This window comes from Struthio camelus, chromosome 16, assembly GCF_040807025.1.
Source record: "Struthio camelus isolate bStrCam1 chromosome 16, bStrCam1.hap1, whole genome shotgun sequence".
Classification (NCBI taxonomy): Eukaryota; Metazoa; Chordata; class Aves; order Struthioniformes; family Struthionidae; genus Struthio; species Struthio camelus.
In genome coordinates, this window is record NC_090957.1 from 10,149,132 (window position 1) to 10,176,839 (window position 27,708).

At 41.7% G+C, this 27,708-nt stretch overlaps 1 protein-coding gene across 3 annotated transcripts in view; it reads left to right on the forward strand.

The window, feature by feature from the left end:
• The first annotated feature begins 45 nt into the window (after window positions 1-45).
• The window catches only part of LOC104146214 (S-adenosyl-L-methionine-dependent tRNA 4-demethylwyosine synthase TYW1), a 115,969-nt gene continuing 88,306 nt past the window's right edge, over window positions 46-27,708 (forward strand). The window contains exons 1-8 of one of the 3 annotated variants that reach the window (XM_068910637.1): window positions 46-179; window positions 1,344-1,492; window positions 2,007-2,147; window positions 2,732-2,833; window positions 3,655-3,849; window positions 4,825-5,106; window positions 6,346-6,468; window positions 19,682-19,808. In XM_068910637.1, coding sequence (XP_068766738.1) covers window positions 1,358-1,492; window positions 2,007-2,147; window positions 2,732-2,833; window positions 3,655-3,849; window positions 4,825-5,106; window positions 6,346-6,468; window positions 19,682-19,808 — 1,105 coding nt within the window. In that variant the 5' untranslated portion in view covers window positions 46-179; window positions 1,344-1,357. Of the gene's footprint in view, window positions 180-277; window positions 917-1,343; window positions 1,493-2,006; window positions 2,148-2,731; window positions 2,834-3,654; window positions 3,850-4,824; window positions 5,107-6,345; window positions 6,469-19,681; window positions 19,809-27,708 lie in introns of those variants that run through there. The other 2 variants (XM_068910638.1, XM_009678159.2) reach the window with 2 other exon arrangements.

Genomic DNA, 27,708 nt, shown 5'->3' on the forward strand with positions numbered 1-27,708 from the left:
TCCGGAGAGAAACAGCGGTGAAAAACTGCGTCCGGGGCGGGGGGAACGGCGCCTGCACGGACGGGGGCCGCGTCCCGCCGTGCGTCCCCTGCCCGGGTGCGGCGGTGGCGGCGAGGCCGGAAGCGGAGGCGGCGCGTGGCGGCCCCGCCCGGGCCTGAGGCGCGGGGCTGGGCCCGCCGGTGAGTGCGGCGGGGAGGTCGCTGCTAGGGCTGGGCTCGGGCTGTCGGGGCCGGGGGGGGCCGGGGGGGGCAGTGGCGGGGGCGTGGGAGGCAGTTCCGGGGTGTCCCCGTCGCCCTCGCTCAGGGAGAGCGGGGCTGGGGGGGCCGGGTTAGGCCCCGCCGCCTAGTGAGACTGGGATCCCACCACCCCTTTTCTTCCGGGGGTCGCTGCCATTGGTGGGGGGCTGAGAGGAGAAGAAGCTTTTGGTGGGGTCCCGTAAGCTGGCGGTGGGGAAAAGCGAGGTGACAGACAAAGTTCAGGTGGTGTTTTGGAGCTTCTCGGAAACCCTCGGTTTCCGTGCTCCTGCCTGATGCTCGCAAAGCTGCCGTCTAGGAGGACGGCAGAGAGCGGCAGGGTCTGTGCTGCTCGCTCAGCATAAGAGCGATGCTCTTATAATAATAAGAGCGATGGCTCTTATTTAAGCACTCGAGTGTTTTGTGTGAGATCAGCAGTCGCAGAGACCACGCAGGCAGCGCTCCTGGATACGACATCACGTGCTTTGGATTTTGCAGTCGGTTGAAGACAACAATCTTGTTCTGAGTAGAAACCTCCCTCACCTAAAATAATGCTGAAAAATTGCTTTCAACTGAATCCAGATTTCAGCCTGGCCTTGAAAGTCTGTGTATCAAAATGAGTGTTGTAACGAGAGTGGTTGTTAATGCTTACGAGCAAGGCCTCTGTCCTGTGCTCCGAGCAGGTGATTAATTTCCCCCTTGAAATTAATGTGTTGCTCTGCAGTTCTGACATGTGGGATCTGTGCAAGGCTAAGACCATTCATACAAAGGGATGTTTTGTGAGGACTTCTTACTTTCAGATAGTAGTACGGCACAAGTATTTTCTGCCTTTGCTTATGACAGAACCTGCCCTATGTGATAAAACCTAGTGTTGTATGAGAGTCTACAAAGTTAGCGTGGATGTGCTTGTGAGTAGCAGAAGGGTGTTTGTTTCAATGGTGATATCTTGTCCTGAGCCAAAGCCGTTTTGCTTTTGGAGGATGTTTTCTGCAAAGCCTGAAAATAGTTAATGTTATTAGACTGTGGGTACTGTATTTTTTTTTTTTTTAATGCTCATCTTAAATTGATCTTGAAGGAATCCACTTCTGATAAATCTGTGATTTGTTCCAGTTTTAGATGTCTCAATGGATACATTGAACTTTTTCTACGCTTGTCTGATGTCCTTGTGGCTACACCGATTTTACATCTATTCCTCTGTTACTTTGGGGATCAGTATTTGGATCTGCATTCAATTCTTCACCAGCAAAACCAGAAAGAAGGTAACTGAACATTTAAGGCCTTTTGTCTGAAAAGACCCCCAAAATCCATGTGCAGAAGTGAGTAGTTGCTATGTGAAGATACCCATTGGTGCAATGAAATGTGGTACTTCGCCGGCCATCTAGGCTATGCAAATCCCAAATGTAGCTTAGTTCACTTGACAGTCATAATCCTCCATCTGGATTGTATCATGAGTGTGGATGACTAAATATCCTTGTTACTCTGATGTTGGAACAGATCTCAGTTGAAAGCTTCTCACTGTGTTACGAGGGGTATGTGTCAGTCTAGATTGCTCTGCCACTTCTTCAAGTAAATAACTGCTTCTGCCCAGTGTTTTCAGGTTCATGTTTCCGGTGAAGTTCATGACAAGTCTAAAAGGGTTTTGAGATGGGAGTGTGATTAGCCTAGTCAGGATGGTAAAAATTCCTCATGCATGTGAATGAAACGCTTGTGATGGGAGAAGAAAACTCAGGTGGTTCTTCAGGTGACGTCTTCAACACTGCGGTTGTTTTACAGGTTGAAAAATTCAATGGGAATCCAGCTTCTGCTGAAGTAACAGAGGGCAAACTAGTAAATGGATATGCCACCCTGAAGGCAGAGGAAATCTATGTTGCTGGGGTAAAGATTTTCTATGGGTCTCAGACTGGCACAGCAAAGGTACAGGTTATTTTTGTTCATATGCATAAAGTTAACTCAATACTGTTTAGATTCAAATACATTACTTGCCTTAAAAACACTGTACTGTGTAAAAATCTGAAAGTTCATTGGAAAGTTCGCTAGCTCATCAGAAGTTGTTGCCCAACATGAAAGGTTACAAGTGAAACATACGTAAAAGTAACAGTATTTCCCCTTTTTTCATTTAGGTGGGGAATGCATTAGAGACATGGGTTATGAAGTTTAAAATGTGCTGTTGCACATAGTCTTAATCTGCTAGCAGGTCTTTTTTCCTTATAGAGAGAAGGGCTGTTGTTTTAGGTGCTTTGTTATCAAAAAGAAATTTGATTTGTGTGTGCATGTAATTGGGCATTAAATTTATGTAACTGTCTTTTTTTTTATTGAATAAAATACACTGACAGGGAAAAAAAGTGAAGAATTGTACGTGCAGTGTCCAGTTCTCATGTATCATTGTTTTTTTCCCATGCTGTGAGACTTCCTGTGGCTGGTGGGCATAACAGAACTTGTCTGACCCTTAGTGCAGTTAGGTTGAAGTCATTAATAACTTTCTACATTTCTCTCTTCAGAGATTTGCCAAAGGTCTGGCTGAAGCAGTTATTTCCCTTAATTTACCTGCAGAAGTCATTAATATGGGAGACTATGATCCAGATGATAATTTAGTAGAGGAGGTAGGTGCCCTATAAATATGAATAATAAATACAGACTTTTCTTGGGACTGCGAAAGGTCTTTTCCTCTTTTTCCTATATGCCTCCTTTATTATCCTGGAAATCCCCGAAGTTGCTTCTCTTCTGTGTAGGCAAGTATAGCCTGTCAACCCTCAGCAGAAAATACCTGGTTTCTGAAAATTACTAGAAAAGGATTATGTAGAATCTATGATCCTGACACTGATTTGTATGAACTAGTTATTTATCTCATGTCTGAGTTGCTTGAGAATGGCCGCACCAAGTCCTCCAATCTCTTGACAGTATGCCCCTAGGGAAGAGTTCAAAAATAGATCAAGTATATAGTGATAGTTCTACAGCCTTCAACAATTTATAAGTTAGCAGCTTCCCAGGAGGTGTGTTTATATTTAGTAATCCTTGATCAACCTTTTTTTTTTTTTTTTTTTTTGTTCTTGTTCTCTCTCTTCTGTTAATATTGATAGTTGCTTTTTCAAGCTACCAAAGACTTTATCACTGCAGGCATTGCTCAAGAAAGTATTCACTGACGTAGGGAAGGTGGGTGTCCAGTTCTGTTTTACCATCTTGCCTCCACTTGTCAGAGGAATATAGCTTGAATCCCCCTTGGCCAAATTATAATGGCTTTGAAGGGAGGATAGCCGTTCACCACCACTGGGATTATGACCCACACCATCCTTGTCAAAGGTTCCGAACCCATTTAGCAACAATCATATCTTTTGATTTGTTTTGACTGTCCATGTGTCCTCTTCCTGATGTAAAGCATTCTGTAAAATGCAGTGTTCTTTTCTATTCCCTTTATTGTTATTAGACTTCCAGCAGGAACGTTTGTGTGTTCTTGGTAGCTACATACACAGATGGACAACCAACTGAGAATGCAGCGTGGTTCTGCAAATGGTTAGAAGAGACTGTGAATGACTTCCGGTTTGGCAAAATGTATCTGAAAGGCCTGAGATATGCTGTGTTTGGCTTGGGAAATTCAGTTTATGTTGATCACTACAACACGGTAAGTTTCTCCCATGTACTGTTCTTTATTTTTTGCTCTTCTGAATGGCCCAGCTTTCTTAAATTCTACAAATTGAGCAGTACTGGTAGATTTTTAAGGTTAAGTGGATTCATACTACTACTACGACTACTGTTTTGAGAAAACGCTTTGGCACGTTAATTGGTGCGAAATTTAAGATCTGAGAATTCAGCTCCTACTGTAGCCTTGGTGTGGACTTTAATAGGAATTGGGTTTGGGCTACAGGCAATACAGCTTTGAAGCAGGTGTGTTGGCATTCTAAATTGGAAAGAGAGGAGTCCCATAAACACAGCATTAATCTGGGGGGTTTTAGTAGTGACTATGAGAATACCTTTGGTGAACTTCTCCGTATTAATTTCCAAGCTTTGAAAGCCTTCTGTCAGTGCATGAAGATGTTGTACTGTGAAACCTTTGACTTGCTGCCTTTTAGTTCAGAGCACTTCTTTCTCAGCATTTCATGTACTTTCCTGGATTCTGAGAGTCTTATTTTGACTTCAAGAAAGAAAACTCTTGAAGTGTCTTAGCCTAATGATTAGGATCATCTAATGTGGAAGGAGAAAAATGGCATGATATGTCATCAGATTATGTTTGTTCAGCTGGGGCCACGTGAAATATGTTATGTGCGTGGACATTTTGACCAATGAGCACTGCAAAAAGAAGCTAGTTGCTAGAGCTCACCTCACCGTGACACGGTGGTGACTGTCACATCACCGTGACAGGAGAGGTATTTCTCGGATGAGAACGTGAGGATGTGTGGTGGAGTTCAGAGGCTGTCTTGTGACCGTGCTCTGAATCAGCAGGCGAGAGGGAGTCCAAAAGTCCTGTCTTACAGTCCTGTTGCCTGCGCAGCTCACCTGCTCTATTTCCAGACTTGGCCCTTGCTCTCCTAATCACCTGAATTATTTAGCTTAGGCTTCATTTAATTTCTCTTTAACTTCCATTCCTATTCCTTCTTAGGTTGGAAGAAATATTGACAGGTGGCTATGGATGCTCAGTGCCAGCCGTATCATGACTCGTGCAGAGGGGGACTGCAATGTGGCCCAGAGCAAGCATGGCAGCATGGAGGCTGACTTTGAAGCCTGGAAAACAAAGTTCCTCAGTCGGCTCCAGGCACTGTGCAAAGGCGAGAAGAAGCCGTGCAGTGGGAAGTGCAAGAAAGGGAAGTGCAAATCCCAGGGGAAGCAGAGCAAGGAGAGCTCAGATCATGAACATGGGGCATCAGAGTATGAGAATACTGAGGTAGAGACAAAATCCATGAGACCTTGTTTCTGTAAGAGGAACGTTTTGATCAGGGCTGGTTCAGTGCTCCTTGGAGTGCTATTTGACTTCTGTCCTTCTGCAGTTCAGAAGGACACTGTGGGATCTTCACACTTCTTTGTGGGAGAGTAAGGGGAGAGAGGTGAGATCTTGTAGCAGACGACGACTGCTTGAATAAGTCGTCCAAAAAGAAGGGCCAAAAAACTAGTGGTGGACCTAGACTGAACTGCATCTATGTGACGAGGGAGCCTTCCTGTTGTGTGGGAGGAGGTGTATGTTACAATTGATAGTCGGGGGAGCCAGTCTGGACTCTTATCGGAGTCTTCGCTTATCCCCACTGCCAGAGTGAAGCCTTTAGTTCCCTCTGAGTGGTTAACCTGCTCTCATTTCAACTAGCTGCTTGGATGCTTTGCCTGCATCCTGACTTTTTTTCTGAAGGCGGTTTGAGGAGTGTTATCTGAGCAAGTCCTGTATCTCCTCTGAACCAGTCTGCTCTAATCACTTATGTCTCTTCTGGAGTGCATGTGTTAATTGTGAGTTTTGAATAAGGAATCATCTCTCTTTGCAGTGTGAGTCCTAGAGCTGCTTTGACATTTTAATTCTCCCCGCAAGCTATTTGCTGTGGATTGGAAATGGCTGCTGTTGCCATGTAGAATTTTACAGAAAATAGTGGCTCTTTGGTTGAGTGCGCTTGAAAGTGCGGCTGCTACAGGAACAAGAGGAATACATCTTGCTGTTACATCAGTACTGTCATGCTGTGCCTTGGCTGTGTACAGAAAGGGAGACGACGTTTCTGTTCCATGAAGAGTTTGACTTGGAAAGCAGTTATGTTTCTTCCTACTCATTCAGGGAGGGATACTCCAGTGAGTTAAAGGGGGCTTAGGATTCCATAACTTCCTAGTATACAGTGGGAGTTAGACAGCTCTGTAACACTTCTCGTTAGGTGATCAGGTAGATGGTTGAGGAAAACAGAACAATATGAACCTGGAGGCAGGATTTCTGGACTTTCAGTTTCAGGTGGTTTGTGTACTATTGAGCTCTTAAAAATACACTCTACCAGTATGTGGATGCATCTCATATATGGGTTAGTGCTAGCCCGTTCCTTGTTTTTCGGAAGTCTGCTGAATGTTAAAGAGCTGATTTCCAAGACTAGCAATAGGTGATGGTTTTATGTTTAACACAGCAGATATATTCCTTTTTTTCCTCTAATCTCCTACACAGGCAGAGGAGTTCTTTGAAACCACCAGTGAGGAAGAATCTAATGCTGAGGAAGCTGGAGGCACAAATTCTGTCATAGATGTTGAAGATCTGGGCAAAATCATGAGCCACATGAAGAAAGCCAAGGTACTGGTATTGCAGCAAATGTAGAACAACCATATCTTTGTCACTGATCAATTGATTTGATGAAAATATTACTGCTGGATTGTGACCTACAGAGTCTACTAGAGTGAGAGGAAAGCATGAGGTATTTGAGGTCCTGATCAAAAAAAGGACTTATTTGGAGGTGGATGGGACATAGGTATTGCTTAACTGGGACTTTGACTTGTTTGTTGAGTGAATGTTGCAATGACAACTCATTATTTTCAGTCTGAGAAATTACTTCCACAGTTAACAGCACAAGTCCTTGTCTGCATCTCAGCTGCTGTGATTCACAGTCCAGTGTCCAAACACAGATCCTGTTACTATATCTGGCAGTGGGTGGATCAGGTGAAGTGCAGGCATGTATTGTACTCTTATGCCCTGACAGGGGAGCAGGGCTGCAACTGGGGCTGCTGCATAGAGTTCTGCAGTGTTTTCTGCACCTTGTTTGCTACTACTGCACTCAAATCAGTGCTGTGCCCACAGAGAAAGCCAGTGAGCTTGATCTGACATTCAAGCCTGTCAAAGAAGGCTCTAATCCCTCCTTTGTTTCAGGGTGTTACCATCGCTTTCTGTGTCATTCTGTTCAGGTTCTTTTTGCTGTGTTCAAAGTGTCTGCAAGCAGGACAGCTCTTTTTTTTTTTGGGTTAGCATGCGCAAAAAATTAGTGAGGATTAATGAGTTACTGGGCTAAGCACTAGTATGCTCACCACCCTGACTTTGCTGACTGGGCAGTTGTCAGTCAGGAGGGGGAAGGGTTGGCCTCTCTTTTGCCCCAGAATAGACCCTTGATGTACTGAGTTGCCATCTGCTGACTCTGTTTTCCCCCCTTAGTAATCTTTTCACTCTAGTGTTTTTCCACTTGAGCCCTTGAGCTACTGTCTCAACAAACCTACCTCTGTAATCACACCTGCCTTATCTTGCACGGCTCTACTATATGGAGTTCTACAGCTCTTTCTCAAAACTTAACCGCTTTCTCAGGAGTCTGAGCCAAGGTTACAAGGCTGGGCTGTAGCAAAGCCAGGCCTTGGATTACAGAAAGCTGAATGTTTAGGAGAGAATGAGCTTACGAGAGGAATGTGGGGATCTCTATCTTTTACCCTAAGGAGTGGGAAGGAGGTAAACCATTTTCTGCTGCTTGTAACAAGAACTGACACTAGGAGAGTAGCCCTCTTCCATTAACTTAGGGGGTGAGTGTCAGATCACTGTATGGGAGCTCCCATCCCTGAGCATGGTATTGACTTTCCTGCTATAGTTTGCAAGAGAAGGATGGATGGACTGTCTGGCTTTCATTTGGACATAGAAACCTTGCTTGTATAATGCTGTCTGCTGTGTGGTGTTCCTTTTCTCCACTCTGGTGTGCATTCACCACTAGAGGTCACTGGCAAAAAGGGAACCACATTTTCTGTGGCAGCGTGCCCTGTGAGATGATTTGGGACCAGGGGAGGAAGGTGCCTTCATCCAACAGTTCTATGCAAAATTAGTCCTTGAGTTTTCATGGACTAATAAAATAGAGCAACACCACGGTCAAAATGTAGTGGTAAACAGGAGAAAAAACATGGATTACAGACCAGTTTATAGGTGAAGAAGTGATCGCGGCAATAAAGTACTTCCAGCTCTTTGGTTCTGAGGTTGATTGTGCTGGTAGAGAGCAGAGCTGAAATCCCAGTGTTGTATGGCTTTATAAATAGGTGCTGGAAATTCACTGCTGTCTGCCGTTTTGGCTCAAGTATGATCAGAGCTACGGGCTTATTTCCTCAGGCCTTAGCTTTCTCGTCACTTTGCATGGAAAGTCAGAGGCCTATATATTGTACTGAGCCTGTCTGGGTTGTTCATCGCAGAAGTGCAGGATCTTGGTGTGAATCAGGTTCTTGCGACGCTAAAGTAAGCAGCCTCTGGTCTGAGGAACAGTTGCCATCTGAGCACAAATGTTCATCTAGAGCTGCAAGATGCAGTTTCTGATCTCTCACCTCTTCTTTAGGGGAGATGGCAAACAGTTGTTCTGTCCTGGCAGCTGAACGCTGCCTCTTGGCCGTGCAAATAGGTAGATCCTTCGAGTGCTAGTTGCCTATGTGTAGAACGATTGGCCCTTATGGATATGGGCTGTTGTCAACTAGCCTTATAAGGCAAAGTCCTAAACTTTGCGTAAGAGATCAGCATCTCTCTGTGACCGATACTGCTGAACTACCCTGCCTTAGACACGCCCAGGTTTTTAGACTAATTTTGCAGTCATAAACAATATAGTTCTCATTACTGGTCTTTTTATTTCTGTTCCGCAAGGCTGATTTGCCTAGGTAAAATCTAAGCTTCTAATTTCATGCTTCTGTAACGAGAGTAAGGCCTTTAGTGTGACTTTGGTGTAAATCCTCAGCTCTTCTGAACAGGAGTGTCGTTTCCAGAGTGACGGCTGGATGTAACTATGTAAATTCAGTTTCATGTGGGAGCCTGAATTGATGGCTATCCATATCATTAGCTTGGAGAATGAATAACTCTGTCTTGGTGGTGAATCTCTTGGGGAATGTGCGCATCGACTTGCCAACAGGTTTGTGCAAACACTTGAATTGTAAAATGATCCCGTAGGCGCAGTTATTTACTGTAATGAAAATAAATGCTGAAGTAGTGATATTGAAGAGCAGGAGGATTTGCATTTATGAAAGTAATTCATCGTGATCAGGCTCTCTTGCTTCCAGACTGGAAGATATAGTTGCTTGAGTTCAATATATTTTGGTTTCTAAAGTCATGTCCTTACTTTAGTGGCTATGAATTTGTGCAATGAGAAAGTATCTCTTTTCAGATCAGTTGCCTCTCCCCTTTAGCATTTTTTTTTTCCTGTTACAGAATGCTGAACAGTGGTGTTTTGTGTGTGTTTGTGTGTTTGTTGCTCATGTAATCTGTTATATCTCTATAATCCCTACTAATAAAGGTGAATGCTTTGGGTTCCTGCATCTGGACTACCCATATCCAAGCTAGCAAGTTTGAAGAAAACTTAGGTATCTCAGTGTTTATTCCAGGCACTTCTCTGTACCCGCAGGTACCTGCATTTATAATGTGTATTAACTCTTGAGTCTGGGAGATACAGTTGCAGGTTCTGCCTTGTGCAGTACAGTGAACTTCTCAAGACATTTTAGGGCCCAGCTTTGATCTATTCTGCAGGCTTGTATTGTCTCTTGTGAGAATCTCTACCAGATAGTCATAAATCCTTGTTGTCCTGCTTTTTATGGGATGGCAGAGCAAGTGATGCTGTGGAGGCAAGTGTATCTAATGAATGTTTGCTCAGATCTCTGCAGGTGATCTTAATTTAATTTTACTGGGTGAAGTTCCATCTCCTGTTATCCAGCTTAATGGAAATCTAGACTGAATTTTGTTTTACAGCTTGCTTTCCGTGTACCGCAGCTTCATCTTGTTTTACAAAGTGTTGCCAAAGGGTTTGAGATAGTTACTGGATTCTTGTAGTCCTTTGGTTCAGAAAGATGACTTCAGGAGTGCAAAGTGACAGGACTTTTCTTCTTGGTATAGTCATAGCTATTATATGTTTTCCCTTTTGGGGGGGGAAAAAAGAGGTTTTTTTTAAACAGCTTCTGGAGATAAAGGACTCTCATTTAAAATGATGGTGCCTTCTGCACATTGAGTGTGAGCTCAGAGATTGGCACAAAAGGATGTCAAAGGGAAATTATTCAGATATATAAGAACTAATATAGAGGTAAATTCTATGCTCCGTCTATCTCTTTTCATAATATCTGGTGGAGGGAAGAATTAACTGGCTGCTAAAATCCACTACTTTTTTTCTCGGCATAACACAACTTTTAGAACTTGCTGCCACCAGAAATACTTACAGGTAAACTTGGCAGTCTGGGACTTAGCAGTCTTCTGAAATGCACTCAAACACTTACATCAGTACAGATTACATCTACACTTCCATAAAATAGATTGCCAGACATAACAGTCCAGCAATGTCTAAAACAACAGTAGGGGTTGGGAGAAACAAAAGGGGGTCTGGGGAGATCATTCCATCACTGTCTGCTCTGATGTTGCTTCTCCTGGATATCTGCCGCTGGTGATCCAGAGCTGTGGCACTAGACTGGGCTGGGTGGTGCACAGCTGGTGCAGGCAGGTGAAGTTCTGGGTTTTCTCTGCATTTGCTACCCTTCTAGCTTGTGGTTTTTTTAGGCAGAGAACCTGGACCTCTTCTTAAAAGTGCTTTCATGCAGCAGCAGCAGCAGCAGATGGGATTTGTTCTTAGTGGATTTAATAACTAAGTAGGCTTTTAAGTTGTACAAATGTGTGATGCGCTTTCCCTGTCCTCCAAAGTTATTCCCCTGAAATGTATTTATCAGATAAACGTGAAGTCTAATGGGTGTGTTTGTGGTCTGCAAGACTGCTATTAATCATAGGGACACCATTTCTTAATGTAGATTCTCACAATCTCCCAGCTGCGGGAGATAAACTAGAAAGATAGATCGATCTGGACTGGTTCCTAGGGAAAGGAATGGCTTTATTAACCTTCATATTTATAAACTACAGGCATGAATAATAATAATACCCTAATTTATTTGGATGGTTTGGGAAGTAATCAAATGGGCATATGTTATTGATACAGTTTTGAGATTAATGCTCATTTTTCAAAAGAAAGTGTAATGATGCTCGCAGTCACATTTGCAATGTAAATACATAAGGACTGTGTATATTTGAGATGGGGCGAGAGTGAGATCGAGTTTACAGGAAATAAAGCATGTCCTGGAGAGTCTATTCAAGAAGTTTGTTTTACCACTTTGTCCCTGTCTGTCACAGTGTAGGTTGCTTGATCGCTTTTGGATAATTTAGAATGACTTTTTTATGGACATCAAACCTGGTTGTTGTTTGCTGAAGAAACTATTCATGAAGTTAGTTGGAGTTTTAAGATTTACAGATTTAAGGTATAAGGCTGAAAAATAGCATTGTATGCAACTAGGTGCTACAAGCAGAAGCTTTTACAGTGTGCAAGAAATGTTCACTGTGCCTTAATCTAATTGAAGAAGGTTGGGGTACTCTGACTGTCAGATTTAAAAATAGCTAATAATGATGTGCAAATTTAGAGCTCTCCAAAAACTTTCTCTAACTTTTAATGGATGAAGGATCTCTAGAGGAAAAATGTGCTCTTATTTTCAGCAGCTCGGTCTCTGGGCTAGATTTTGACTTCTGCTACTCTGGCTCAGAATCCAGAGTAATTCCACATCTGAAAATAAAATTGAAGCCAACAATGAAATGTGGCATTGTTGCAGCAGCGTTTCTCTCTTCCCCTCTCCTGTGTTCAAGTTTGTGCTCTCTGTGCCTTGGCTATTAAAAGGAATTACAAGTGATGACAGCTTTGAGATTTTTGAAGCCTGCCTTTCCCAGGTAAAATGTCGGGTTGCCCAATGAAATGATGATTAGAGTTTAGCTTGCAGCACTCCAGACCATCTGCTTACCATTTCTCACAGAAACTTTGTACAGCATTTCTCCATGTGCTTATTTTTCCTGTTCATGTTTTAAGGTTCTTGCCAGCCAAATAACACAGCTGAACAGAGGTCCACAAATCTACGTGCACAGTAATTACCTGCTGCAGGTAATTACTGGAGAAGCGTAGAGGAAGTGACCTGTTGATGTTGCCATTTCCATGGAGAGACTAACCATGATGAGACCATGGATGGCTTGTGGGAGCTCAGTAGCTGTTGCCAAATAAAAGTGTAATTTGAATAAGGTGTTATGAGGTACTGTGAACACATCAACATTCTCCTGGATGGACCCTGCAGATCAGTCATTCAGCAGTGAAATTATCGGTAAACCTGTCAACATGCAATCTGTGATCAAACTTTCACCTCATTTATCATGACGGCCCAGTGGTCAGTATCAGTCATAAGTGACTCTCAGCTCCGAAAGTGTATCTTCTGTCTTGTGAAGTGTATGGCCTCTCTGTCCTGACAGCAGCCCTAGTCATGGACTGTTGAGAAGTGCTTTTTCTTTCCCATTATAAGGTGAACCACAGTTTTGCTACCTTTCCTTGTGTTCACATCAGAGCTGATATCCTGACATCTGTTGGGCCAAGAGGCCTGCTGTGGCATGGGGATTGCATTGTGCTAGGTGGTGTGTGGATATACGGAAGAGACAGAGCCTCTCCTGAAAGCCCTCTAAAGAGAAGAGTACAGAGTAGGAGAAAGGAAGTAATCTTATTGCAGTTCTACAGAAGGAATTGGACCTTGTAAATGGTCTTAAACTGTCTGCGTTGGGTAGACTACTTACTTGCGCCCCAAACTACGCTGTGGATTTTTCCCTTACTTAATAGTACAGTTAGGCTTTTGTATGGGGAATCACGTTCCCTTTCGCCACTGACATATAGCCAGAGCTTCTGCATCATGGGTTCATGGCTAGAAAGTTTGGGTCAGTATCTGTGCTAGCATGTGATCTGCATGTAATGGGGTGATCTGGCGCAGTTAATTTGGGCTGTGTCTCTCTACCCACCAGGGTGAGGAAAAATGCCTCTTCTCGTCAGTACTAATGAGACGACAACAAATTGACAGTTTTAGAAGGAGGAGTGCTGCTGAGTCCCATAAATTGCAAACAAGTCTGCAGAGGAGACCCAAGTGTGAAACACAGGGTTTCACCGGAAAAGCAGCTTGTGCAGTAGCGCGTATGGTACTGTGCTATGTCCACCTTGAAAGGATGAAGCTCCCTTCTGGTTCTTCTTTGCCTTGTAGTTTTGGAGAGTGAGACTTTTGAGTCTGAGGGTTGCTCTGCAGGGTTCTTGGATCTTGGTCTTGGTCCATTTTCCTAACCGACTAGTTTACATTATCTTATAGTGAATGAGGATTGATTATAGTAGAAACCAGGCAATTTTTTTTTGGCTTTAAAACTGTTTTCTCATAATAATGTTGTGTCCTCTCATTTAATAGTTCTGAAAAGCTGGATGATGCGAAACCATGTGTGGGCTGCAGGCCAGAACTGTTAATTTTTGGTGTTTGAAAAGCTTGGATGCAGCTTCCACTTGGGAAAGTGGGAGGCAGGAGGAGAAAGTACACATCTGGAGTTTCCCCTGCTGCTCTCCAATTAGCTGTGGCCTCTGCGGATGGTGAACTTGAATTTACTCTCTGGCCAAATGGTCTTCCTGAGAAGACTAACCCAAGCAGGGGGTTGTGCTTGGGACTTTTTATGGCCCTGGGAGAAGTGTTGAGCTCTTCTATTACCTCTTGGTAGTTTTTCATAACCTGTATTAATGTTTTATAGCTAAATGCCTTCCTATGTTACAAGATTTCTGAAGACCAAATAAAAGCTACATCTCTTGTCTTGGTATGAGAACTGGCTGCTTCCCTCACTTGCATCTGACTTGTGTCAGTGCACTCATATGCTCTGAATGCCTTTGTCTGGAAGGCATTCAGGGATTCTAATATAAAATAATAGTCTGAAGCTAGCCAGCTTCATTGCTTACAAGGGCTGTCCTTTCCATAGCAGATTTTATTACTAAGAAATGCACCGCTAGCTGACATCAGCTCAGTTTATTGACTGGAGGCTGCTTGTAACATCAGAAGTGATAAATAAAAAATAAAATAAGTAAATAAAAATTCATCTTTTTAAAAATGTGTGCATGGTATTTTGACTGCTTGAACAGATTGGTGTTGAAATGAAATGTCCTTTCTTAAGTCCTAAACTCTAAGGAAAAGAAATGGAGTGGAGTCATTTACAGAACCACTTGAAAAATCTGCAAAATAAGGCAAGAGGTTGTAAAAGGATGTGTGATACTTGCTGTGTATGTGACAGCAGAATGGACTGTAGCAGAAAGTCTTGCTGGTTTTAGGCTGGGCATTTCAGGACACTCTTATCAAATCACATTTCCTAGGTTTTATTTGTCATCGCTGTAGCTCCGAGGAAAGTAATAAAAATGTAAATATGGCATAGTTTTCAAATAGGAGCTAGTCATTCTTGGATGGAAGCAGACAGGCCTTTAGTTTTGGTTCTTTTGTTTCCTTTGAAAATCTGTCTCCTTTACAGTGTGTCCAAGGAAGTTCCCCAAATCTAACACATGTCAACAGAAATGTGAAGCAGCAAGTGAAATGCTTGGAGTCGTGGTTTAGCTGCATCCGTATAAAAACCTTCCCTACAGCAGAGCAGTGATACTATACCTCAGTGAAGGATCTTTAACGACCCTGCTTTAGCCCTGCAGATGTATTTTTAGAGTTTCAATCTGGGAATCTTTTTGTCATTGAGGATGCTAGCTGCTGTTGAGATGACAAGGAAACAGGCATTGCTGGTGGGATCATTTATCCTTCTGCACTTTACAGAAGATGTGCCAGTGCCTCTTGCAAGTTGATTCAATTGGATAGCAGCATAAGCTTCTGTCATTACTTGTCTGCCTGAGTTTGGGTTTTAAAATGAGTTCTCAGTGCTGTTATGCATATCTGAAAAATCTCAGCAGTGATTTTTCTAAACAAGAGGAAACGAGTTTTCCTCTACAGGGTCTGATCTGCAGATCTGTTAGAATAGCAGCCTTTCTTCTGATGGCAGCTAGTAACAGCTGCCTCAGGGAATGGTGTGAGGGACCTAGCCTTAGTTATATGGCATAATAAGGTAGATGTGGGTGGAGATTTCTTTCCACCCCTTTTCTGAAAATTCGCACAGGCTTCTATTCCAGGAGAAAATCTCTCAACCCAGTTTCTTTTGTTTGTATCAATTGGAACCTGACGAGGCTTTCTCCACTTTTAAGGATACTTCTTGAAAATACATGTCATGATTTTTCCTTTAATCAAGCCACCTCCTATTTTAATCCATTGCAAAGTAATGGATCGCCAAGTTCCCCATCTCTTAGCTGTCATACTTGCTTCTCTTTTTGTCAGCTTTTTTATTTCGGTTCAGACTTTTGTGCTTAACTGGACAGTGAAGTTTGGAGTGGGTGTGTAGCCTGTGATTAGGAAGACTCTAGTAGCTATTTTTAATCGGCTTTTCTTACTGTTAGGTTGTTTGCTGGTTCACTGATTGCTCAATCCAGGAATCCAGTATTTGCCTTTGTGCTCACTTACAAATACTCACAGCTGGTTTTATTGATAACTGACAGCAATTTATTCCACGGAGTATTCCACGTTGCTGCAAGGTTGACGGGGCGCTTAGTGCACGGACTGAGCAAATTGTTGTTCTGTTTCCGTGTGCTGACATTGGGTTGTGAGGCAAGTGGCACTTTCCACTTGGAGGAGGAGGGTCCCACAGCAGACCAGCATTGGTAATGCTCTGTTGGTTATGCTGAAGAACTTCTGTGTGCAAGCCTTCACTCTGTCCTATTCTCTCTTGTGTTTGCTTCAGTCTTGGGGGAAGGTGTAAGGAAGCCAATGCTATTTGCATGGGCTGTCTGATGTCCATTGAGCATATGATGTCATTGATACCTGAGCCTGAACTAGAGAGAAAAATTGTTGACTTTTCTAACTGTCCTCTTATCACTGCGATATCACTTCTAAAGCTCTGTTTGGTGTGGCTTTTAATTCTTCGGGCATGTAATTCATGAACTTCATATTTCATTCAGCCGCTCCCCTGGGGAACTTTTACTAATACTTCTTGCTGCTAGGAATCTTTTTTATGACGATCTTAGCTGCATTTTCCCTTTAGTTCTGGAGCCAGGAACAACACAACCAGTGCCTGATGTTATCACTGTTTTCTTAATGTTTCTACCTTTCATTAAAAGATGCCAGAGTCTTTTGATGAATGAGACGGTAAATCATTACAATTCTAGGGTTCCCTGTCTGTCTGCTGGGAGGTTAAGCAGGAAGGAAGCTCAGTCAGAACCGTCTATTTGGGATATTGTGGGTGTCACTTTCCTTCCAGAAGTAAAAACTGCTCAGGAAATATATTTTCTCTAGCTGTGGCACATCAGTAAATAGAGCCATGGGGATAAAAATGCTAAATTAAGTTAGCTTAGGGAATACTTGTTCCAGGAATGTGCTTTTTTTTTTTCTCCTCTCCTTTCTTCTCCCACCTCTCTCCTTTCTCTTTCTTTTCCTGCAATCCAGAGTCTTGAAAGCATTTGATGTAATAAAACAGGAAACAGAAGGGAAAATGGGGCAGAATGGTGTCCTGAGAGAGCGTACCAAAGAAAAGTGGTGGTAGCACATCCCATTGTACGGTTTGACTGTATTTGAATGTGGCTGTGGATGTGCTTCCTGGACATTTGTAGGAAATCCTTCAGAGCACTTAAACTGTGATTTGTCAAAGGTGCAGCAACGCCTCTCTCTTGGCAGGGAATGCTGAGTTCCTTCCCGGGTTTCACAGCCTGTTTGTGCCCCGTGTCCGATGCCCGCTGCTTGACCCGTCGGAGAACGGGCTTCCCCTGCCTGCCTGTAAAGTACTTGCTGATTCTGTCTTGTTGTACTGCCTGTATAGTAGTAAAGGGGAAGAAATGTTTGCCTTCACCTGTAGAGGAGGTCATCATAAGTCCTTCCAAGTGAGATTTGTTTGCTTTTATTCAGATCTGACTGAATGACGGTGGCAAAAATTCCAGCAGGCTGCAGCAAGAGCTACGTCAGAACCTTGAGTTACTAAGAAATTCAAATGAATTCCTAGGTTTTTCTATCTGCAGGTTCTCTCTCTCCATGAATACGGAGTGGAGGACAACTCTTCAGTTTTTTTGGCAGCAAAGTACTTCATGGGCATGAAAAGATGGCTGTTGTCACTACTTGCTTGATTTGTTATGGAAAAACAGTAACTTACCTTAGAAATATTACAGGGCGCTCTGCTAAATCACCAGAACTTGAGAAGTCTGCACTGTGCAAAGTTAACTTTGTGTTCTCTCTGCTGAAACCCTAAATAACAGATATGAAAGGTTTATTAAACAAATAAGTAAAACTCAGAGGGCTGTGAATTCCATTTCCAACAAGAAATGTCTGAAGCCCATCACTTGCCAAATAGAACAAGTCGGGTATTGCAGTTCAGAGAGAAACAAATGATTGTTTTGTTTACAGGCTTTCACATCAGGATGGAGGAAGGAAAAAAATTATCATCTCTGTAAGGAAAAATGATTATTGAAATAAATATGTTTCTACCCTGCCAGTAAAGCAATTGTATTTGTTGGTGCTTTTTTATGTTTGGGTTTCGTCGTGTTTCATCAGAAACTGCAGCAACAGACACAGCATGCAGGTGGAAATACAAAGTCCTCCTGTAATTCAGGAGGACTCTTTTCTTGTATCTGAAGGCTGTCTTGGATAGGATGTTGTATTTGTACTTAAGTGAATCACTGCATTTTTAATATTAGGATGTGCTCCATAACGCCTATTGTGTCCTTCTAGGAGAATTAACCTGGCATGAGATTGTAGAGTCTATGTGCCAGGAAGTGTCCATTTACAAATACTGTGTAGTGTTTTGCTTTGGGTAGCTAATGCGTCTGTGCTAAGAAGAGAGACAATTCCATCCACTTAAAAAGAAAAGACTAGTACTGGGTTAAGTGGCTTTTTGGAGAAGAAGCTCTTTGTTTAAGATTTAATAGTTAAAAGACAATTTTGTTTCCTTCTTTCTTATACATGAGGCTTTAAAGTAATATTAGTATTTTACTGTTGAAGCATCTTGAAGCTAACTCAGGAGGATTTTCTGTTGGACTTAAAAGCTCATTCGTAGCCATAAAAAGTACTTCAAAAAGCTAGCCTTTCAGAGAAATTTTGATACATTACAAAAACCAATGAAATCCTGTGCTTCTGCCTAAAAACTGGTTTTGAGCAAACGGTGAGCGAAAGGAAGTGGAAATTGGAGCACAACTTTCTTCTTCAGTAAGGCCCGGATTGTGTTGCTGGTCGTTAGAAAATTCCTTCCTGCACAATCTCACTGAAACTGCGGGTAGAGTATTATTCAAAATGAGTAGGAAAGATAGACTCTATCCTTAAAAAACGTTTTACTCTTTTCTTCCCTTCTCAGGTGCTGTTATGAACTGTATGTTTTCCTTGAACCTCTGAGAGTCCCTGTATTTTTTGCTTCTAAGTCACCTTTAATAGTTTTCAGAACTTCTGCTCACGTACAAAGGCATCCGTGTATGTGTTTAGGGATGACTAATTACCCTCTCTGTGAAGAACACAAAGTTTGGCAAGTAAAGAGCACTGGTTTCATTAGTGATGCTAACAGTTGGTGGGATAGACTCAAACTGGAAGCGTTTATCTGAACTTCTTGATGTCTTTGGCACAAAAGAGACTTGGATATGAAGTAGCCTCAGTTCTGTGAAATCAAAATGTTCTCTGTTGGTTTTTGTTTGTTGTTTATCCATAACTTCTCTAATATTGCAAAAAAAAGCCATAAAGGATTGACAGATTACGAGTTCCATGAAATATCAAAGTAATTATTTACACTTTCATGGTTCTTTGTGCAGACATGAAACAATAAATGCTCATAAAAATCTCAGAAGTGTCACTTACACAGCAGGGGATTCACAATTTTTTTTATGTGCTGGGGTTTGTTTCTCCTTCTTTATGCTAATATGATACTCCTGTATTTGGTTGTAGCTAAACTCAAAAGACTTAACTATGGTTGTAAGGCTGCATCTGTTGGAAGCCAAACTTATGTGGGATGCTGTAGGTAATATGTCTAGAGTAATTTGAGGGAAGAGCCTTTACTTGCAGGGCATTTGATGAGGATTGCATTTTGATGGTGCACTTGATTGACCTTTTTAGGTGAGTTGTGAAGAGCACAGTTTCTAGTCTGTAAGCTGTTTGGTGGTTTTAATCATTCTAGTGATGTGGCTTTCTTCCTTGGCCTGCCCAAAATGTTTGGGACAAATGCTCTTTTTCCGCTCAAGAGGTGATTGCAATTCAGGTGCTAAATGATTTGTTCCCTCCATTTCGTGCTCTATGGAGAGGTGAAGTCACTGTGGAATCATGAAGCATTTGGATTTAAATCTTGGAGCCCCTCTGGCTTTCTGAAGAGATTCAAACACCTATTTCTTAAAATATCCTAGAAAACTTTATTGCTGTGTTACTAGTAAAAAGTCTAGCGTGTTTAGAGGAAAAAAAATGTTGTGAAAAGCTGGCAAAAAGGCATTACAAATTGCTGAAAGACCAGACATTGGTGGGAAGAGGGATAAAATGCGGAACTGCATGAATACACAGTTCATATGTGACCACTCGCATAAGTTTCAAGTTTAGCAGGTCTGTCAGAAGCAGTTGAACTGTGCCACGGTATTTAGCACGTGATGTTTGAAACTAAACTGTTGGAATTCACTGTCTTTCAACAGAAGAAGCGTGAGCTTGAGGAAGGAGGTGGCAGAACAAGCTTGTCTCAAGAGAGCGCTGGGAGGAAAGAGGAGGGTGAGAGGAGAGAGATGATTACTGAAGCTCTGAGAGAAGCACTCACAAAACAAGGTGAGGTTCTGTAACGACTGGGCTCTGGACCCAGCTTTGAAGTCTTAGTGGTAGACTTTTGACAGAACAAGTGAAAGACTAGTGTTCTTTATTTTAAAGAAAGACACCACCCCGGACTGTCTCTCATGGTACCTAGTAAGAGGTAGGACAGAAGTTAGGAAGGGGCCTTTTGTGTCGGATTTGTAACAGGAAGAATCTAAAGCAGAGTACACTGCAGTACATATAAAACGATCAGGGTTCACAGGATTTGTTTCTACGAAGTCAGCTCAGGAAGAGGATAGTACCACATGCCGCTAGCTCCCCAAATGTAGGTTTCTCAAAGGATATTTAAAGATCAGCTTTGCCTCAAACTTTTGCATTTTAGTCCCCTGCTTTTATTTCAATTTCAGACTCTCATTTCAGTACTAAAACTTTCTTTCCAGAAAAGAAAGTCATTCAAATTAATCTTAGCGATCCACTGGAGGAAAACAGATCATTAGTTCTCCATGAACTATAGAGAACAATGTTAATGAACTTAATGCCTTTAAAAATAAACAAACAACCAAACAGCAAAATCCCCCCCAACAAAGATATGCCTAAGCAAGTATGAGAAGGGATAGACTGACAGCCCTGCAGTTCAAAAGACTTAGTTCTGAGTGCCAAAGTCGGGAGAAGGGTTGTGTGAGCTCCTCTGTGCTGCTCTGTCACTGCAGTTAGAAACTGGGAGTTGGTTTAATTGCTTTCCTCTCTTAGGATGAGAGAGGGCTCAGTTTTCTTGCCTGCCAAATCAATAGTCTCTCTCCTGGTGCTTCTGAAAGGCGCTTTTGCTTACTGCAATAGAGACACCTTACTGCAGAGCTGGGCTTTGAAATTCTACTCATGTTTTGTGCAAGTCCAGCAGCTGTGGGAATGCAACAGCTTTGCTCCCCAGGATCCCAGCTTGAGCTCTTGGAGGTGACCGATGCTCTGTTCAGCCCATGAAGCATCAGACATGTTTGGTCAGTTGGGTTTTTTTTTTTTTTTTTTTTGCTAACCTTAGCACAGCTATAAAAGAAAGAGCCAGTCTTTAAATTTATGGTCTGAATAAAAGAATCCAGGAAGGACTCTTTAGAGCAAGGCTTAGCAAAAAGTGGCAGTGACTTTGCTGCATTTTCGTGTCCAGAGCTACGCTGCTGCTGGCTGGAACCAGTGCAGGGTTGTCAGATGGCTAATTTAATATATCTTTTTGACTTTGATTCTAAAGGCTGTAATGTGGTGACAGTTGCAGTGTAGCATGCTGCAGAGTAGCTTGAGGAATATTACAGGATTTTGTTATTTATTTGTTTATTTTTACTACTCTGTTTGACCCAGAAGTTTAGTCTTCCTCCTGCCCGCAAGGATGTTCGGAGGTGAATCTGATTAGCAGGAGTGGAGGGTGTGGGTGGCTAGAGGCAAGGCTGCCTGGAGGTGGGCAGTGAGCAGGGAAACATGCTGGTCTGCCCAAATCCTGTGTGCTGAGAGGTTAGAGTAGTCACTGTGCCTATGATAGGGTGCCCCATGTCCCCCACGCATCTCAATTTTTGCTTTGGGACACAGAAACCTTGGAAGGGGTATGGAGATTCCCCTCAGAGGTCAGTACCACAGGCAGAGTGGAAGGTTTTTCACTGTACCGCACTGGCTTGAGTGCATTTTGCATTCCAGTGCGCTGCGTTGACCCTGCACTATGGCCTGGTAAAAGTGGTGGTCACAGAAGTTTCACGCACCAGTATATTTTCTGACCCAGTCTGTATTGGTTCATTTTAGGGGAGTGAAGGAAACAGTGCCTCTTGAGTGGTATATAAAAAGCAGTCATCTGAAAAATGAAAACAGTGCTGGGAGGAAGGTCACTTTCCTACCATAATTTTTTAACACAAAGGCAGGTTTCCTACTGAACTCTCATTTCCTTGTGATGTTCCAGGGACAAGAATTCATTATTCTGATGACAAGCTCTATTTTGTAGGTACCTAATTCTCTCTCTCTCTTTTTTTTTTTTTTGATATTCAGTGTTGTGCCAGCATTGGATCAACTGGATGGGTTTAACTTATGTAAATATGCGGTTTCAAAGACTGAAATCTAGTGTACCTGTATCTGTTCAGTTACAACTGGCTCCTACTGATGCAAACTTTCCCCTTCTTTCTTCTGGTGCTCACATAATCTTTTAATGTTTGCGCTACAGTGAAGAAGGAGAATCTGCCTTTCTTCTCTTTTCACATGTTAGGCAGCATCTTTTCCTGGAAGTACTACAGGCTTATATGGCTATAAAAATAAAACAACTCCCTCCTTCCCTTGACCTCATTCCAAAAGAAAAAGAACAAGTGCAATGGATTCAAAAGATCATATGATTTATTTAGCAATAACTGTTTTTTTTGGGTATAGCTTCAATGTCTTTTCAAGATTATCCCTAAGGGCATAATTAGCCCAGGAGAAGGGGAAAAAAAGTACTAGTAATTCAGAAGAAAGCTGTTCCTTTATGTTGTAGTTGCATAACAGAAATTTGCCGTTGAACGGCATCGCTTCCAACTATTGGAACACTCACTCTTTTTATTCATCTTTAGGCAAATTTATCTTGCTTCTTGTAGGTAAACTGAGTATTGCTTAAACAATGATTTTCTTTTAGTGCTTGTATTACATTTTGGCTAAACATAATCTTAACTATTGGCTTTTATAGGTTGCACGCAAACAACTAGAAGGTCTTGCAATACTTTTATTCAAGGTGCTCTGTAATAGTTGCTATTTGAAAGTTGTAGCCAATCTTGTGTTTTTGGGAAATGCTGACTCCTTCTCTTGTCAGTGTTCATCTTGCATAAAATTCACATTCAGCACAAACTATTCAGTGCTTCTAAGTTACAAATATAGCTTGAGAGAGAGAGGCTGGCAAGTGGAGTATTTAGCTGTACGTGTTAAATTTGTGGTGATGCTGTTTTGCTATGTTTATGCTTTAGTAGATTTCATCTGTTTAGGTATGTGACATGAAATAAACTGAAAATAGAAACAAACCTTTGTTATTAATGTTATCTGTGGTGATGGGTAGATGCAGCCTAACTGAGATGTAGCTTATGTTCTGATTTGCTTTCTGCGGTTGTTTGTAGGTTCTCAAAACAATCCCTGCTAGGCTGGAAGTTTTTATGTTTGGTCCGGATACAAGGAAGATTTTGTTTACCTTTCTAGAAGGGCCTGACAATCAAGAGTTCACTATTTTTCAGTTAGTGCATTTACATCCTGCTTTAGCTTTACAGGGAGTTTTAAACTGCTATCCAAATAGGAAAGGTGACTGCAGAAAGCCTTTTGTGAATCAACAAGGGGTCCATCAATGTCCTCAGTCTGCTGTGCTTACTCTACTGATGCAAAAAAACTGACTACCTTTTACATTGTCCTGTGGCTACTGTAAAATGACTACAGCAGCAGGGCAGAGACCTGTTCTGGTGGTTAAACATTAATAGAGGTTAAATACGTCTGGATTTGGCAAATGTTTTGTTGCTAGGGAACAACCCCATAATTTGACGTGCAGAACACAAAAGTGAAGGCTGATAGTTGGGAGAATCATTGTCTTACTAGTGAGCTGATGCCCCTCAAAAGATGTTGAGGTAAAATGTGAGGTCCCACAGTGACAGCCAGTTTCCACCATCCCTATCGAGTTACAGTTGTGCTGAGCAGCGCTTCAACTCTACTTTGGTGTGCTTCCTAATTAAGCAGGAATAGAAACTACTCTTCTACTATATTATTATATGCAACTGTGTGTCCTCTAATTTTATGGTATGTCACATAGTGGACCTGCACTAATGTTATTTAGTGATTCACCCTACTAACATGCTACAAATTATTATCTTGAGCATGTACTACATACAGCAGGTCCGATTTTGCTACAATCCAGTACGGTTGTTTTGTCTTTAGTGGTTAAAATGAGTCTAAAATTTAGCACCATAGTGTCCACAATACCTGTTTTTTTTTAAATCCAAAGGCAAGTGATATTAGGAGATAGCCTCTATCAGAAATAGCATGGGCTGCTGTGGTACCATTGTCCCTTTCATGCTTGGACTTCCTGTTCGATATAAAGACATACTTTGATCTGTGTTTTTCAGCATGTATTGGAAATCAGGCAGCTGACTTTGGGGGGGAGAGGGGGGGAGAATATTGAAGAGTGGGCTTTTCGAGCACTTATTAAACTTGTTTGAGACTGAGGTTTTTTTTTAAAAGTGCTTAGTGGTTTCTGCTGGCTGTTCTTGGACCAAGTTTTCTAGTACCTGTTGTTCTGAGCTCTTCTGACAACCTCGACTTGGCTCTTGGTGCTGAGTGAGCTTTTTAAATGTCCTGACTTTGGAAATAACATACACTGCAAAAAGATATTGCCTGGAGATTTGTGTTTCTGAATGCACACCCATTCAGGCTGTGTGCTCAAATGTTCCTGTGCATCTCTGGGATGTGGCATGATTTATGTATAACTTTTAAACTCCAGGTGGCACTAGCAGCTCGCAGCTGGGTTGAGGATTAGTGTAGAAGGTCAATGCAGCCCTTGAAATGTGTCCTACAGAAGCCAAAATTCAAACGCTGGTCATGGAAATGTTAAAAATTAGCTGGCAAAATACAAAATTCTTCTTGATTGAATACCTGTAAGCAGAATAAATGCAATGGTTGAAACTAGGCGAAGTTAAGTCTATTAATTTTTTTGAAGTTCCTTTAAAAAAAAAAAGTGTCAATGTAAGTAAAGATTATATGCAGTTAAAGTGGAAGAATCCAAGAAGCAGAAGATGCTGAAGTCCCGCAGTATGGAAGCTGCTGAGAGCTGATGGTGAGCTGACTGCAGTACTAATTTGCTAGGGCAGATGTAGATGCTTATCAGTAGCAGAGTAGAAAGTTATGAGCTCAGTTTTGTGGGCCTGATTCTTCCCTCATGTTTAGCTTAAAGCTACTCTGTGTCATGCAGAGGAAAATAAGCATAAGTGCATTAATATTTGAAGCATTCTAGGTTTCAGAAAGAGAAATTGGTCTCTGAAGGTCTTTGAAAGTATGGAGAGTATTAGTCCTTGAAATTAGGTCTAAGGCTGGGACAAAATACAAGGTGTATTCTGGCAAGGATAACATTAGCTGTGCTTCCTCCATAACGTAACACTTTCCTCCAGACAAGAGGTCATGGTTTTATGTTTTTCTTTTCTCTCTTTTTCCAGCAATAGTTGATGTAGGTGAAAAGATCATAGTGGTCTCTGTGGCTGTTTGTTTGTCAAAGGCATAACCTGACAGGAAATTACGCTTTTTAGTGTTGGAAGTTTCATATTCCTACTGCCTAGTTCCCTGGCAGTTCTGAATGAAAACCTAGATTTTAAGAATTTGCTAGCTCCTTTTGCTAGCTCTTTTATGATCAGCTATTGAGGCCAGAGTCCATTGTTCACTCCCACCCTTGAACTTTGCCATTCTCATTTTCTTGATGCTAGGTTAGGTTTGGTTTGCCTGCCATGGCAGCTGTGTTTCTCTGACTAACCTTAGCAGGCTTTTACTACATATTAAAAAATGTTCAAAATGTTTTGTGTTTTATATATGATAAGAAGTGTCCCAAGCAACAACATTGAAGCAGCTCTGCTGAAAGACCAAACACTGCATCCATTTTTGAACTACAGTATTTTTGTGTATAAGGTACAGTCCTACAATCCTTTATGCTCTCACTGTAGCTTAGAGCTGATGGAGGTAAACCCTTCCACAACTCACAAGCTTCTTCTACTTCTTTAGGGAGCACTTTCTTAAAATAAATTAAAAAAAACACGCAGAAGGAAAAAAAAAAATCTCAAAACTTCTCCCTCAAAACTAAGATTAGATCTTGGGGTGTGCTGGCCAAGGTCTTGCAGCAGATTCTCGGCAGCACTGGGAAGGAAACTGGAGCTTCCTCCTGTCATGCTTGGGCAATTTGAAAAATTCCACTTCCCAGATCCCACTTGTTTTTATTTCTGTATAAAATACTGCTATAATTTAAACAGGTTCCTTTCAGCAACAGCGTGAGATTTTTAATTCCTTTTCTAATTTCAGTTGGAATGTTGTCTTTTGGGTGGTGGCTCAAGTGCAGCAATCATGTTAGAGCTTTCAAAATCGTCCTTAAAGTGATGGAGATGGATTACTGCTGTATCACGGAGCTGCAGTTCCAGCCCTTTTAACCAGCACTCTTGCAAAATGGTAGGAAATTGGAAACTCTCTTCCTGTAAACATTCTCCTAGTGAGAAGTTCTACTTTTTGCACTGAGTTTCAGCACAGATAACAGATAATCATTGCTTCAAACCAGAAGGCTTTTTTTTAAGAAGACTGCTTGATAAAACCATGCTGATTTGTCAGCCGTATATTACCCTTCCCCCCTCCGAAGCAGGCTTTCTGAAAGTCATTTGAGTTTTTGAAGTCTAATGTGACATCAGATTTGCTTTTACCAAGCTTACAGTGATTGCATTCTAACAGAGAAGGATAGTGAAGTCTTTTTCTGGCACCTTTGGGGGTTTTTCAACCACTGATCTACTTCATTCTTTCCTAATTAAATCCTTTTTAAAATTCTGCTGAAGCAAGTTCTTGGAAAATAGACAAAAGACCTCATGGTACTGAGAACTGTACTGGAAAGTGCTATTGGGTTTTCTTTCAGACTTTTTGCCACATCAGAATAGTCAAAACTCCTAGAAAGTTAGATGGTCTTAGGAATTTTTGTTGTAGGACTGACTATTAAAGATAGATTTATTTTCTTTTTTGTTTAAGACTGTTCAAGTATAATGATACAACTTCTAATATGGTCAGAGTTATAGAAACATGCTTTATTTTGGCTATATTTGTTCTGCTTTCTAAAATAGAATAAGCTAACGTAATTGCTCGTCTACGCACAAATCATCCACGTTCTATGGCTTAGAGAAACCTGTTACTTACATGAGGTTGGTAAAACGAACAATTAGCAAAGATACAACCAGATTATCAAGGTGTCCTGCGATGTGATATGGACATATATATATAGATAGCACTGTCCTATCTCAGGTGATACATTCCTGGTAGCTGGGAGTTCAGTATGGTCCCCCAATTCTTTTGGATTTCAGAGAATATTTTTTAAGCTATTATTTGTATGATGGGGCTGAAATGCTACAGCACGGTCTTAGACTGTAGCAGAACTATTTTATCCTATACAATGTGTCATTGAACACCTGTGATACTGGCCATTTTTTCCAGTTAAAAGTCTGGCTGTAATCTGTTAAACTCCAGCTGGATTGTCAGGGCAAACAGTCACTAAATGTTTAATGGCCTGGTGTTATTGACCAATAACCCTGATTTCTTCCAAAAGCTTGTCTGAAAGCTTAATTTGGGCGTCTATAATAGTCTGATATGACACTGAATTTTAATAAAGTTTGGCAGCTTTCTAGGTTATTCAAAATTTGTGATCTAGTGTCGGATCAACTAACACAGACTTCTGGCTAGGAGTTCTTGTGGTTTTAGTAAGACTTTGAGTTGATTACTTTATGATCCTGCTTATAATTTGAGGAATCCTTTGAATATTGGGCTATAGAAGAAATAATAAATGGGGACCCTATGGTACGGTACATAAGGATTGTGGGCAGAGTGATATCTAGACAACACATTGTATTTGGGAGGTTTTGTATCCAAATATTCACTAACATTTATTGCTTGCAAGTAATACCTCTTAAGAAGAGCAAAGAAAGGAGTGTGTCCACAGCGAGCCCTGGCATAACATAGGTGCAGACTTTTGGGCTGTCAGTAAGATTCAAACTGCCATTTTAAATCTATTATTTTTGTGGCACCATTTGTAAGAAAGCCTTGGCAGAGTTGCAGTGAAGTGGCAAAGCTGATGGAAGAGATGAGCTGGCCAGAGCTTTCAAGAGGGTTGTTCATCCGAATCTGCGATGCAGAATCGGAACTGAGAAGATTCTCAGATTGGTTC